Source organism: Lagenorhynchus albirostris, chromosome 2 (genome assembly GCF_949774975.1).
Source record: "Lagenorhynchus albirostris chromosome 2, mLagAlb1.1, whole genome shotgun sequence".
Lineage (NCBI taxonomy): Eukaryota > Metazoa > Chordata > Mammalia > Artiodactyla > Delphinidae > Lagenorhynchus > Lagenorhynchus albirostris.
This window is the reverse complement of record NC_083096.1, coordinates 77,833,127-77,848,062: the sequence shown is the minus strand read 5'-3', so window position 1 is coordinate 77,848,062 and position 14,936 is coordinate 77,833,127. Positions and strand designations below refer to the sequence as shown.

At 42.9% G+C, this 14,936-nt stretch overlaps 1 protein-coding gene across 5 annotated transcripts in view; it reads left to right on the top strand.

The window, feature by feature from the left end:
- The window catches only part of SETDB1 (SET domain bifurcated histone lysine methyltransferase 1), a 30,129-nt gene that overhangs the window by 12,554 nt on the left and 2,639 nt on the right, over positions 1 to 14,936 (top strand). For 2 of the 5 annotated variants that reach the window (XM_060139012.1, XM_060139011.1), the window contains exons 4-16: positions 605 to 639; positions 1,566 to 1,665; positions 2,422 to 2,547; positions 2,715 to 2,916; positions 3,600 to 3,673; positions 4,612 to 4,802; positions 5,595 to 5,724; positions 6,402 to 6,567; positions 6,651 to 6,809; positions 7,445 to 8,077; positions 8,526 to 8,642; positions 12,954 to 13,123; positions 13,855 to 14,483. In XM_060139012.1, the coding sequence (XP_059994995.1) occupies positions 605 to 639; positions 1,566 to 1,665; positions 2,422 to 2,547; positions 2,715 to 2,916; positions 3,600 to 3,673; positions 4,612 to 4,802; positions 5,595 to 5,724; positions 6,402 to 6,567; positions 6,651 to 6,809; positions 7,445 to 8,077; positions 8,526 to 8,642; positions 12,954 to 13,123; positions 13,855 to 14,483 (2,732 nt within the window). Of the gene's footprint in view, positions 1 to 604; positions 640 to 1,565; positions 1,666 to 2,421; positions 2,548 to 2,714; positions 2,917 to 3,599; positions 3,674 to 4,611; positions 4,803 to 5,594; positions 5,725 to 6,401; positions 6,568 to 6,650; positions 6,810 to 7,444; positions 8,082 to 8,525; positions 8,643 to 12,953; positions 13,124 to 13,854; positions 14,484 to 14,936 lie in introns of those variants that run through there. The other 3 variants (XM_060139013.1, XM_060139015.1, XM_060139014.1) reach the window with 3 other exon arrangements.

Here is a 14,936-nt window from a genome sequence, read left to right as displayed (position 1 = left end):
CTTCCCTGGTGGCACCATGGTTAAGAATCCGCCTGCCAATGCAGGGGACACGGGTTTGAGCCCTGGTCTGGGAAGATCCCACATGCCATGGAGCAACTAAGCCCACGTGCCACAACTGCTGAGCCTGTGCTCTAGAGCCCGCGAGCCACAACTGCTGAGTCCGTGTGTCACAACTACTGAAGCCCAAGCGCCTAGAGCCTGTGCTCCTCAACAAGAGAAGCCACCACAATGAGAAGCCCATGCACCGCAACGAAGAGTAGCCCCCGCTCGCCGCAACTAGAGAAAGGCCACGCACAGCAACAAAGACCCAATGCAGCCAAAAAATAAAAATAAACAAATTTAAAAAGAGAGAATTCAAATATTTGAAAATGCCACAGAATATCACCTGTCCCAGTACTTTATCCCCAGGTAAGCACTGTTACCTATTTGCTGTGTATCTTTCTAAATGCTTTTGGTACTTTCACATAGATATGTATATCTATATCTAGTTTTCAGTTGTTATCAATAATGTTTCCATGGTAATCCTGTTAAGTAGCTTAGTTCTTGATTTCTTGGAAATTCTAATGTGTAAGTCCCTTACACTCAGAGTTTTTCTCATCTGTAGGTGATGCTGGGAGCAGAACTCCAAAAGACCAGAAGGTAAGTTGGGATGGGTAAGAGAAGGGTGAGAGATAAGAATATGAAAATGGGAGAAACTTTTGGCCTGACCATTCGGTCAGTTCAGCTATCAGCATATAATCGTTCACCCTGCATAATCAGCCCTATGGGTTGCAGTTCTCTAATAGGTGTTAAAAGAATGCAAAAGTTTCTTATAGATGCATGCACTGAGTGCTGTATGAATGTAGAATTTGGCAGTTAAATTAGTCAAGGATAGCTTCCTAAAGCTGATTTCTGAACCAGATTTGTAAGAAAGGGCAGGTTTTGCCTGATAAAGTAACTATAAGCTTCTAAACATAACTCATTCTATTTTGCTTTTTAAAAGACAAGTTCTTATGCTGGAGAACTGGTGCTACATATATACAATGGAATATTACTCAGCCATAAAAAGAAATGAAATTGAGTTATTTGTAATGAGGTGGACCTAGAGTCTGTCATACAGAGTGAAGTAAGTGAGAAAGAGAAAAACAAATACTGTATGCCAACACATATATATGGAATCTAAAAAAAAAAACAAAAGGTTCTGATGAACCTAGGGGCAGGACAGGAATAAAGATGCAGATGTAGAGAATGGATGTGAGGACACAGGGAGGGGGAAGGGTAAACTGGGATGAAGTGAGAGAGTAGCATTGACATACATACACTACCAAATGTAAAATAGATGGCTAGTGGGAAGCAGCTGCATAGCACAGGGAGATCAGCTCGGTGCTTTGTGACCACCTGGTGGGGGGGATAGGGAGGGTGGGAGGGAGAGGATATGGCGATATATGTATACATATAGCTGATTCACTTTGTTGTACAGCAGAAACTAGCACAACATTGTAAAGCAATTATATTCCAATAAAGATGTTAAAAAAGAACCGGTGCTACTATTTTAAAACTTGATTCCCTCATCCCTTTCCTTACAGCTCCGTGAAGCTATGGCTGCCTTAAGAAAGTCAGCTCAAGATGTCCAGAAGTTCATGGATGCTGTCAACAAGAAGAGCAGTTCCCAGGATCTACACAAAGGTTAGAGTCAGGAGGCACCTCGGTATAGGTGCGGGCATGAAATCCTACAAAGAGATTTCATGGATAACTGGCTTTGTTTTAGCATTTCAGAATCCTTCTTCACCTCTGTTTGGTTCTTTTAACACCACAGATTTTCCTTGCTGTCTGCTTGTCGTTTCTCCCCCTGCTGAACAGCTTACGGGATCTTAGTTCCCCAACCACGTATTGAACCTAGGCCCACGGCAGTGAAAATGCAGAGTCCTAACCACTGGACCACCGGGGAAGTCCCTTGGCTTAAGTCTTTTGTCTGCTAGTTTTCTACTGTGTGATGGCTTTGTCCAAATACCTTTTTAGCTCCATGTTCGTGATTTCTTCTTCCAGATGAAGGTTAAAGAGAAGAGAGTAACTCAAACCCTTAAAAAGAGGTCTGAGGGAAGCTTTGTAGAGTGTGGCTGTTAAGAGATCCCTCCCAGGAATATGTTTTATAAAATGCTATGTGGCATTTAATGAGTGGTAATTAATGTTATTAATAAGGAGTTGGAAATATTTGGTTAAAGTGAGATGGTCTTGAGTTACATGTGAATTTCAATTCAAGTTTTTCCTGTTAGCATAAACAGTTGATTCGACTGTGTCTTATATTTCTGCCCTTGGCCAACAGAGCAGTAAAAGTGGCTAAGGATCAAAAGATTACCCCACTTGCCCCAATAACCCAGTACTCTCTTTATTTTTCCATTCTTTCCCCAGTCTATGCCATATCTCTTTATGCTTTCTTCCTAGGAACCTTGAGTCAAATGTCTGGAGAATTGAGTAAAGATGGTGACCTGGTGGTTAGCATGCGCATTCTGGGCAAGAAGAGAACTAAGACGTGGCACAAAGGCACCCTTATTGCCATCCAGACGGTTGGTATGTTCAAGCTAGAGGAAGAGCTAATGAAAGACAACCTGCAGGTCTCCAATGCTGATTGTTTCTTTTCCCCATAGCCTTGCCTTTTGTCTCTCATGTAGCAACCAGGATTCACACAGAAACTGATGGTTTTTAAAATTTTTTGTTTATCTTTCCCTTTTACTCAGGGCCAGGGAAGAAGTACAAGGTGAAATTTGACAACAAAGGAAAGAGTCTTCTGTCAGGGAACCATATTGCCTATGATTACCACCCTCCTGCTGACAAGCTGTATGTGGGCAGTCGAGTAGTGGCCAAATACAAAGATGGGAATCAGGTCTGGCTCTACGCTGGCATTGTAGCTGAGACACCAAACGTCAAAAACAAGCTCAGGTACCTGGACAGAGGATTGTAAAGAGAGTGGGAGCCGGGAGCACAGCACCTGCCCTGTTCAAGCCACAGTCCAGATCTCACAATTAGCTTTTGTGTTCTTAGTCCCCAGTGGCCAGAAACTCTTTCTTTGCCATGGAGTCATGTGGATGATTCTTTCTCGCCACCCCCCCACACACACCCTTTTTTCTCCTTTTCTCAAGGAGAAAACTGGGTAGGGGAGAATAATTCAGATTGATTAATGGTTAGGTGGAATAGAGAATTCATATAGAAGGAAGAAATGGAGACTAAATGTTTTTCAGCAGTTTAGGAATCTGACAGTATAATGAGAATAAATAGCTTTTGGCAAAGTGGGGATATGTTGGTTAGATTAAGGGAGAATTCTAATATTCTTTTCCATTATGGTTTATCACAAGATATTAAATATAGTTCCCTGTACCATACAGTAGGACCTTATTGTTTATCCATTCTGTATGTAATAGTTTGCATCTGCTAACCTAAGGGAGAATTCTTAACTCTTGGGGTGGGAAGAGAGAATAGTAGGAAGAAAGTAGTGCACCAAACATCTTCCCTGGAGTGTGTCCTGTTTGTGATCCAGAGGCGTGGAAGCTATGATAAGATAATTTCTGTCGGTCGAGTTAAATATCATAACCCCCAATCATTCTACCGTCACTCTTTCCTTACAGGTTTCTCATTTTCTTTGATGACGGCTACGCTTCCTATGTTACACAGTCTGAACTGTATCCCATTTGCCGGCCACGTGAGTGTCCCTCCTTTCTTCCTTAGTTCTATCCATTTCCTCCTCTACCTTGTATTTCTTCTTAACACAACCAATTAAAAGGCCCTAATGTTTTTGGTGCTTTAGTCTCAAAGAGGATAAGTTTCATTAATGTCCTTTGAGAGTTACAGTTTAATTTTCTCATCTCTAGTGCTGGGTCTTTGCAGCCAAAGAGTCAGACACTAGAAGAGCATGACTTACCTTGAGTGGATGCTCATATTGTAGATGTCTTTTGATTTCATTTCTGAGTGATTTAGGTTTGAGAAGATATTACTTCTTTCCTAGTCTCATGCTTAATCTAACATTTGTATAAATCTGTAGTCTGCATAGTGCTTTCATAGCACTTTCTCATGGTGCTTTCTACAGAAGCTGTATTAGATGGGGGCTTCATAGTGTCCTCTGTACTTGTGACTCTGGCTTGGGAGAGACTCTTAACAGAAGCAACTGTTTTTAATTGCAGAAGAGTCAACTAACATGGCTGTGTTTCCACATAACATGGCAGTAAATACATTCAGGGTCCCTTAAAAGCCTGATGGAGCATGAGAAGGAAGGACAGGTTTTTTTAAATCAGTTTCATGGTGCCACCTATTGTTTTTGATTTACCTTTAGACTTACCAAGTTAGCAAGAATTTCCACTTGACTTTTCCTAAGAAGAAACAAACATTTTTATGAAATGAGTGCCTCACCTATGTTTTCATATTGCTTATTTAGTATTTACTTGATTTGAGTGTACATTTACACATTAGGTTCAATACTTTTAGGTGATCTTGGTTTTGCTTCCCTTGAGGTTATGATTTCTTCGTTTATTTTTTCTCTCCCTCCCAACCTGAAAAATACCAAATGTCTCCTTGCCAACCATTTTCCCCTATCAAGACATGCCCTACCTGCCCTCTCTCAGCCCTACTTCTTCCTTGGGACAGTGAAAAAGACTTGGGAGGACATAGAAGACATCTCCTGCCGAGACTTCATAGAGGAGTATATCACTGCTTACCCCAACCGCCCCATGGTTTTGCTCAAGAGTGGACAGCTTATCAAGACTGAGTGGGAAGGCACGTGGTGGAAGTCCCGAGTTGAGGAGGTGGACGGCAGCCTAGTCAGGATCCTCTTCCTGGTACTCTTCTTCCCTAGAGTTTTAGAGGCAGGGATTTGGGTGAGATGGGGGAGCATAAGAGGCGATAATGATGATGATTTTGTAGAAATGCCGTAGTTTTCCTCTTTCTTATCCTCTTACCTATTCTTGCCGTTTTGGGTCAAATTTTACTTTATCTTCTTTTTGGTTCCTGTATGAGTGGTTATTAAAAATAAATTGCCTGAATTTAATTATGACACTAATCTGCATGACACTGTTTTTGTTTTTCTCCAGGAGTATCCACAATGCATGTAGGTACAGAGAAGGCGGCTAGTTCTGTTTGCCAGGGTTAGGGCTTTGATAGCATAGTGGGACAAAAAAGAAGGATCCGTGAATTCGAGGTCTTGATGATCTTTCAAGGCCCAGTTTAACTCTTAGATCTTCTATACCTATCCTTTTCTTCTGTCTCATGCCTTTCTTAGAATTATATTTCTTCTCTGAACTATTTCAGCCCTTTGATCCTAAGGCCTTATGATCCTTTTTACACTTCTTATACTCAGTATAAACATCTATCTCTCTTATAATTTTTCACACAAGGAATATATGTGTTTTTGTTTTGGGGTTTTTTTTTTGTTTGTTTTTGTTGTTGTTGAATTCCTGATGCCTGTCATGGAGCCTGGCACATAAGTTTATTGAATAGATAGGGAATTCAGGGCTCATCAGGGAGATTGCGCCCAAGGGAGGCACATTGTATATATTCTTCACAAGCGGTGGTGTAGATTCTAGCCTTTAACTCATTCCCCCCGCCACCTTTCCTTCCTCCCAATCCCCCAGGATGACAAAAGATGTGAATGGATCTATCGAGGCTCTACACGGCTGGAGCCCATGTTCAGCATGAAGACATCCTCAGCCTCTACGCTAGAGAAGAAGCAAGGCGGACAGCTCAGGACACGTCCAAATATGGGTATGTCCTGAAAGATACCCTGGGAGAAGGAAGAAATGGACAAACCAGCAAAGGGGTTTATGTACAATGGCTATATCCTTTGTTTGCCAGGATTACACTACTGACTCATAGAAAACAGGATATGTGCCCTGAATTGTTTCCAGTAGTGGTGATGGATTTGTGATGCTGCCTGCACATTCTATGGCTCTGATTTGTTCTAAAAAACACATAAAAATCTGAAACAACTGGCTTAGGTTAGGGGTATTGTTGGTAGTAATTACCTGTTATCCACGTGAAGATTATATGCTTTGTGTGTTATCTGTGGTCAGTTTTTTTAAAGCCCAAACCAGTTTTGTTTTTGTTTTTATATATTCCTGGCATACTTTCTGGTTAATTTTTCCTGACAACATTAGTTGATCAAAGAATGCGTTTTTGAAAAATTTTACCAAAGTATGAGATAATTACTAATGTAAATCGTCTGAGGCAGGAAGATGAAATCTTGTTATTTAAGTAAAAGTCAGCCTGTGCCAGTATTCCCACTCATTGGTGTAAATAGTGAGATCTGACAGTCTTAGCACTTAGTCAAAATGTTTCCATTGTTGCTTTTTTAGATTATATAAATTGAGGATTAGATGTGTGCATGAATATAAATGACACAGTTCTCATCTTCTCAATGGTCAATTTCCTTTTTCCTATAGGTGCTGTGAGGAGCAAAGGTCCCGTGGTCCAGTACACTCAGGATCTGACCAGTACTGGAACCCAGTTCAAGCCAGTGGAGCCCCCTCAGCCTACAGCTCCACCTGCCCCACTTGCCCCACCTGCCCCACCTGGTCCACCTCTGTCCCCCCAGGCAGGTGACAGTGAGTGAGTGCTATTCCTTCTTTTTCGCTGGTTTCTTTCATATTGTATTTTCTGTATCCCTTATTATATGATCTCTAATCTCCTAGAAGCTTGGAAAGCCAGCTTGCCCAATCTCGGAAGCAGGTAGCCAAAAAAAGCACATCCTTCCGGCCAGGATCTGTGGGCTCTGGTCATTCCTCCCCTACATCGCCTGCACTCAGTGAAAATGCTCCTGGTGGGAAACCTGGGATCAGTCAGACACATAGGTGAGAAAATCTCAGGCTCTCTTTTGGGGGTGTTGGCAGTGTGGACTGAATGGTCACTGTATAGGGAGGTTCCTTAGCCACAAGGGGTCTAGTTAAGATTATGATGGTGAGAAGTTTGAACTTGAAAAGGAAGCTTTAAACTTGGACGTTTCCAGAAACAGAATGTAAAAATAATTGAATTAGAAACTAGGCGCCTAAAAATACAATCACCAGAAAGTCATTTGTTAAGATTGCTTATTGAATATGGTGTCATCATTGGTACAATAGAAAGGGAACTCTGTAGCCTCTTTCCTTGAATCGTGGGAGTCAGTAAGGGCATTTATAGGACACATAGCAGGAAAAACTAGCATTGGTAGAAGACTGGACTCTACTTCCATAAGTCGCAGGCCAAAAAAATTTTAGGAAAATATATGCTGTTGAAATAGAGATATTATCAGTCACTGAAGAGTAACCAGAGCATGTCATTGTCCAGGTTTAGTAAGGCAAGGGGAAATTTGACTTTCTTGTATCATCTTTAGCTTTAAGAGGACAGCTATTTGAAAGGTTAGAGAAGTGGTTGAGCCAGCTGATGGGCTACGTGTACACTAGAGAGGTGCTATTGCTTTCTCATCTGAATTCTTGCATCTCATTTGCAGATCACCTTTAGGATCCACAACCTCTGCTCCAGCACCCCCAGCACCCCCAGCTCCCCCAGCACCCCCAGCCTTCCATGGCATGCTGGAGCGGGCCCCGGCAGAGCCCTCCTACCGCGCCCCTATGGAGAAGCTTTTCTACTTACCTCATGTCTGCAGCTATACTTGTCTGTCTCGAGTCAGACCTATGAGAAATGAGCAGTATCGGGGCAAGAACCCTCTCCTAGTCCCACTACTGTATGACTTCCGGCGGATGACAGCCCGGCGCCGAGTTAACCGCAAGATGGGCTTTCATGTTATCTATAAGACACCCTGTGGCCTCTGCCTTCGGACAATGCAAGAGATTGAGCGCTACCTTTTTGAGACAGGCTGTGACTTCCTCTTCCTGGAGATGTTCTGTTTGGATCCATATGTTCTTGTGGACCGAAAGTTTCAGCCCTATAAGCCTTTTTACTATATTTTGGACATCACCTATGGGAAGGAAGATGTTCCTCTGTCCTGTGTCAATGAGATTGACACAACTCCCCCACCTCAGGTGGCCTACAGCAAGGAACGAATCCCGGGCAAGGGTGTTTTCATTAACACAGGCGCTGAATTTCTGGTTGGCTGTGACTGCAAAGATGGGTGCCGGGACAAGTGAGTTGGTTAGGGAATTGCTGGCCCTGCCTCCAACTTTGTTGTGATTGTCTTTCTTTCCACTTCTTTGCCTTATACTGCACTCCTCCTTTCCTCACCTCCCTTTACCTTCTTAGCTGGAGCTCCTGCCATAAGGCCTCCATGAAAACTATGAGACTGAGAGGCTGGGTCCCCATAGCTTAACCCTGGGTGCATGTGTCTTATGTTCGTTTCTCTGAGTCTCCTTTTCCTTTGCTTCCCTCCATTATGCTTTTGGTTGCCACTTGTTTTGTTCTCTGTCTCTTTATCTTATTCTCACTCTGTCATATTCTGTCTTTAACGTTCTCATTTATATGTATGCAAGAAGAAAAATTTCACTACTCTATCACCATCCTTTTATCAGTAGTAACTTCTTGCCTCTAAAGAAAGTCTCACAGCTGTAGCTGTTGTACCCTTCTGTTTTATGCAGGTCCAAGTGTACCTGCCATCAGCTAACTGTCCAGGCTACAGCCTGCACCCCAGGCGGCCAAATCAACTCTAACTCTGGCTACCAGTACAAGAGACTAGAAGAGTGTCTTCCCACAGGGTAAGTAGTCAGGGGAAAGTGAAGCACCTCAGAGACTGAATTCTTGTTTTTCTGTGCTTGTAACAACCATCAGAATTCTAAAAATTGGAGCCAAAAATAGGATAACTGAAACAGACATTTTATCAATTAAGCCTCAGTTACTGAATTCCCAGCCCATGTTTCTTCCTTGAGCTTTCCTCGAAATGAATACATAAAATGATTGAATACTATCTAGCAATTTTCTGTTGCAGTAAAAGATCACCTTGATTTCAGAGCTGTACGATTATTCTAACAGATTGTGGTTTACTCTGGCACGCGAGATGTGTTCAGAGAGGAGAGCTGATTATATAGGACTTTGTAAATCAGAATAAAAATTAGAGTCAAATTCATGATGTGATGGGAAGCTGTTAGGGAATTTGAAGCAGGCAAATGATGTGATCTGCCTTTTAAAGATTCCTCTGACTTCTCTATGAAAAATAAGTCTTTAGGGCAGCAAAAGTAGAATTTGGTAGACCAATTAGATACTTTCAGGAACATAGGTAGGAAGTGGTGGTTGCTGGGGCTTGTACTAGAATGAAGGTGGCAGTAGAGATGAAAGCGGATACACTTGGGGATGCACTTGGAGGTAGAGCTGCAGAACTTCATAGATTGCGGAATGGGAGGGAAAGAACAGATCAAGGACAAGTCCTAAATTTTATACTTGAGCAACTAAGTGGATGCTGGTGCTTTTTACCGAGATGGAAGACTAGAGCTAGAGTTGCAGGTCTGAGTAAAAGTCAGCTTCTGTTCTGGCCATGTTAAGTCTGAGATGCCTGTTAGGCAACCCAAGTGGAAATGTCAAGAAGGTGTTGAGGACTTCCCTGGTGGCGCAGTGGTTAAGAATCCGGCTGCAAGTGCAGGGGACACAGGTTCGAGCCCTGCTCCAGGAAGATCCCACATGCCACAGAGCAACTAAGCCCATGCGCCACAACTACTGAGCCGGCGCTCTAGAGCCCACGAGCCACAACTACTGAGCCCATGTGCCACAACTACTGAAACCCGCGAGCCTAGAGCCCGTGCTCAGCAACAAGAGAAGCCACCACAATGAGAAGCCCGCGCACCACAACAAAGAGTAGCCCCCACTCGCTGCAACTAGAGAAAGCCTGCGCGCAGCAACGAAGACCCAACGCAGCCAAATAAATAAATTAATTTAATTTTTTTTTTTTTTTAAGAAAAAAGGGCATTGAGACTTCTGAAGAGAAGTGTAAGGATTGGGCATAAAGAATTAGGAGTCATCAGCTCAGGAGTGATAGTTAAAGCCTGGACGAGTTCATCTAGAGAGAATATCGATAATAGAAAAGAGAAGGGGCCCAGAGTAAGCCCTGGGCTATCCAACTAGAAATTGAGCAGAGGAGGTGGAGCCAGCATGTGAGATTGAGAAGGACAGGTCAGGGAAAGAGGAGGACAGTGAAAAAAGTGGGATATAATGTGGTAAGCTGGGTGTATATGAATATGTGAACTAATTAGCCTAATACTCAAGATACATAATTAACAGAGAGGATGAAAAAGGAAAGAATCATCAGTGAAGTAATTCAGATGCTTTCCCATAATGGAAGGAACTGTATTTCCAAAGTGAAAAGGCCAGTCAGGTCCTAGCATAACGGATGAAAATAGATCCCCACTAAAACACATGATGATAAAATGTGATCATTGTGTCCACAGAACACTGAGGACAAAAAGAAAATACTAAAACCTTCTAGAGAAGAGAAAGAGACCACAAAAGAAACAAGAATTCAAAAAAAAAAAAAAATTCAAAGTGACTTCGGCCTTCTCAAAATAACATTGGAAGCTAGATGGCAATTAAGGAATCTGTTCAGAATTCTAAGGAAAATTATTTCTAACCTAGAGTTCTAAACCCAGGAAAACTATCAGTTGTTGGTTAAAGTAGGCTAAAGCCGCTTTTTTTTTTTTTTTTAACTTATTTGGTTTTGGCTGCATTGGGTCTTCATTGCTGCACACAGGCTTTCTCTAGTGTGGCAAGCGGGGGCTACTCTTCATTGTGTTGCGCAGGCTTCTCTTGTTGCGGAGCGTGGGCTCTACACTTGCGGGCTTCAATAGTTGCAGCACGCAGGCTCAGTAGTTGTGGCACGTGGGCCCTAGAGCACGTAGGCTTAGGTAGTTGGGGTGCGTGGGCTCTAGGGCTCATGGGCTTCAGTAGTTGTGGCACGCGGGCTCAATAGTTGTGGCTTGTGGGCTCTAGAGCGCAGGCTCAGTAGTTGTGGCACATGGGCTTAGTTGCTCCGTGGCATGTGGGATCTTCCCGGACCAGGGATCAAACCCTGTCTCCTGCATTGGCAGGCAGATTGTTAACCACTGCGCCACCAGGGGAGTCCCTAAAGACATTTTTTAGACATGAAACACCTCAAAATTTTCCATTATTTTCCCTCTCAGAAAATTACTGGAAATGTTTACTAAAATGGGGGGGAAAAGACAAGAGAGAAGAAGGCATATACTGATCCAGGAAACAGAGGCTCCAGCTCAAAAGAGGAGTGAGGGGAATCCCACATGATAGTGAAGTCAAGGGGGCTTCCAGGCTGACAGCTGTGCACCAAATGTAGAGAACAGCCAGTGTCAGAGCAGGTCAGATTTGGCTGCAGGAGAGACTTTTGGGAAAAGGAGTTTGATAGAAAACCTGATGGTTTTGAGTATCTTCAGAGGAGATTGAGACTACTGGGGAAATCAGGACATAAATTTGAGCTGAGTGCATATTGAAAACTAAGCAAAGGAAAAGACACCTGTTAGCTGCATTGTATCATTTATGTTTTAATTATAAACAAAAAAAATTGAATCTTGTAACAACATTTAGATTTGATAATGCTGAGTAGTAGGTGCCTGTTCATTATATCTTTTTTACATGTTTGAAATGTTTCATAGGAATATTTTCAAATAACCACAAATATGTCACTCCCCTGCTTAAAACTCTTTAAAAGCTTTCCACTGCACTTTGGATATTATTCTAACTCTTAATCTTGGATCACAAGACAATGTACTATCTGGCTCCTTCCTATCTCTCTACTTCCAAAACTGTTCCAACCACACTGATATTCTTCAGTGCCTGGATCCAGTTCACCCAGTGTTTGCCAGCCTACCTCAAGAGGCTTTGTACGTACTGTGCCCTCTTCTTGGCATCCTTCCACTGTTGTTTGCATGATTATCTTCTTTAACCTTGAGCTCTCAGCTTTAATCTCATCTCCTCAGAGAGACCTTTCCTGGTCACTCTAAAACTAGGTCATTTTCACTCCCTTCATTCTCTCATTGAGAGAGTGTCCTTTAGTATCTGTGACAACTTTATTTGTTGACTTGTTTTTGTTCTCTTTTCCGTTAGAAGGTAATCTCGATGAGGGCAGGAACCTTGTCTGTCTTGCTCACCATTGTATCACCAGCAGCTAATTTACCCAGTGCATGGCACATAGTAACCATTCAAATTTCGTTGAATGAATGAATGAATGATACTCAGTATAGCTACTCTGAAAATCTCATGTGTTGGTGATTAGACCTGAGTTCAAATTCTGACCTTGTTGCTTCCAAGCTGATCCTGTTTTATCAGCTGTAAACAGAGTATATGAGCGCTAATACTTTCCCAACCCCGGTGGGGTTTTAAGGGACCTAACAAAGATGCTTCGTTTCTTTTTTTTTTTTAAGATTTATTTATTTTTGGCTGTGTCGGGTCTTAGTTGCAGCACATGGGCTCTTTGTAGCAGCACATGGACTTCTCTCTAGTTGTGGCGTGCAGGGTTTTTTTCTTTCTCTAGTTGTGGCACACAGGCTCCAGGGCGCGTGGGCTCTGTAGTTGGTGGCACACGAGCTCTAGTTGAGGTGCGCGAGCTTAGTAGTTGTGGCGCGCAGGCTTAGTTGCCCCGCAGCATGTGGGATCTTAGTTCCCTAACCAGGGATCGAAGTAAGGCGGATTCTTAACCACTGGACCACCAGGGAAGTCCCTTAAGTATCTTTATTTTATGTATCTATTTCTACAAATTGACTTATTTTAATGTCTCTGAATCCATATTCACCTCATAGTTTGCTTAGCTTTTCTCCAGTCGTTAGGCATTCTGTTATTCACTGTTACTATGTGTAGTGCTATAAACATCTGTATCAGTCACTTTTCCCCCTTCTGAGTTATTTCTTTGGGCTATATTCCCAAGTGAATCAAAGAGCATAGACAGTTCAGTAAATCTGCTCATTTAGATCATTACCTGATAAATGATGACACCTTAAAAATTATAAAAGTTCTGTGGATGTAATGGATGCTCTAGTGATCGTGTTATGATTGATTTTATTGTGGCCTCCTCCCAGAGTTTATGAGTGTAACAAACGCTGCAATTGTGACCCAAACATGTGCACAAACCGGTTGGTGCAGCATGGACTGCAGGTTCGACTGCAGCTCTTCAAGACCCAGAACAAGGGCTGGGGTATCCGCTGCTTGGATGACATTGCCAAAGGCTCCTTTGTCTGTATCTATGCAGGTTGGTGATGAAATGAAAGGGTTGCTTTCTGGGGTTAGGACACGGTGGGACATTGAACCATAGACAAGTTGAACTTAAGAATGCTTAACATGTGAACTGGGGGAAAGGGGAAGCCAGAATTTTCTTCTATAAAGAACATGAGTGATGTGCCTGTCTGGGTGGATCAAGAAGGGACAGAAGTGCTTCAGGAGTACGAGAACAAAAAGGGATGAAGGAGTGGGATAGGGAGGGCGGGAGGGAGGGAGACACAAGAGGGAAGAGATATGGGAACATATGTATATGTATAACTGATTCACTTTGTTATAAAGCAGAAACTAACACACCATTGTAAAGCAATTATACTCCAATAAAGATGTTTAAAAAAAAAAAAAGGGATGAAATTGTGGACATGATGTTTCAGCAGAGAGACATGATAGTAGAGTCCAGTGTTTCATTTTTTCCCCCATCACTCCACTCCACCCAGAGATTTAGCATAACTGAAGAACTCCCTTTTGGTAAACAAAGTAAAGGGGAAGAATGGGATGGCAGAAAGGGCAAGATTTAAAACTATAGTAAGTTCCGCTTATTCTCATAGTTAAGACGCTAAGAAGGAGGTATCATCAAAGAGAAATGAGACACCATAATGGAGGCGATTTGACTCTCTTTGCTGGTGGGCTGGATATTGATGGAATGAACTTTATTCTTTCTAAAAGCACCTCATAACCCTGGAAGGCCTTTCTCTTCATTCCCAGGCAAAATCCTGACAGATGACTTTGCCGACAAGGAGGGCCTGGAAATGGGTGATGAATATTTTGCCAATCTGGACCATATCGAGAGCGTGGAGAACTTCAAGGAAGGTTATGAGAGTGATGTCCCCTGTTCCTCTGACAGCAGTGGTGTAGACTTGAAGGACCAGGAAGATGGCAACAGCGGTACAGAGGACCCCGAAGAGTCCAATGACGATAGCTCAGATGATAACTTCTGTAAGGATGAGGACTTCAGCACCAGCTCGGTGTGGCGCAGCTATGCTACCCGGCGGCAGACCCGGGGCCAGAAGGAGAATGGATTGTCTGAGATGCCTTCCAAGGACTCTCGCCCCCCAGACCTTGGGCCCCCACGTGTTCCTGTCCCTCCGTCAATCCCTGTAGGTGGCTGCAATCCACCTTCCTCTGAAGAGACACCCAAGAACAAAGTGGCCTCGTGGTTGAGCTGCAATAGTGTCAGTGAAGGTGGCTTTGCTGACTCTGATAGCCGTTCATCCTTCAAAACTAGTGAAGGTGGGGAAGGTCACGCTGGGGGAGGCAGAGGGGAGGCTGAGAAGGCTTCCACCTCAGGGCTGGGCTTCAAGGATGAGGGTGACATCAAGCAGCCCAAGAAAGAGGTAAGCAGTGGCAGGAAACTCTTGAGAATTGTGGCTTTTGTATAACTTTTTTGTGGTAACAAACAATGTGGTCTCACCATGAGTCTTTTTTTTTTTTTTTTTTTTGGCCGTGCCACGCAGCTTGTGGGATCTTAGTTCCCTGACCAGATATCAAACCTGTGCCCCCTGCAGTGGAAGCGTGGAATTCTAACCACTGGACTGCCAGGGAATTCCCTCATGAGTCTTCACATACAGATTATTTACTTGATGGATATTTCTGTGGCAAATCTGATTAACCTACCCCTAATACATTCCTAGTGTTGGTTTAAAGAACCAAATTATTTTAAAGTCAGCCTGCTGGGGGGAAAGTATCTGATTTATTCCAAAGTGAAGGGTTTATAAGTAATTTTTTTTAATTGCTGTTTCAAGTTATCTACATCATTGCTTTCTTTTATTATAGTAGAATGATCTTAC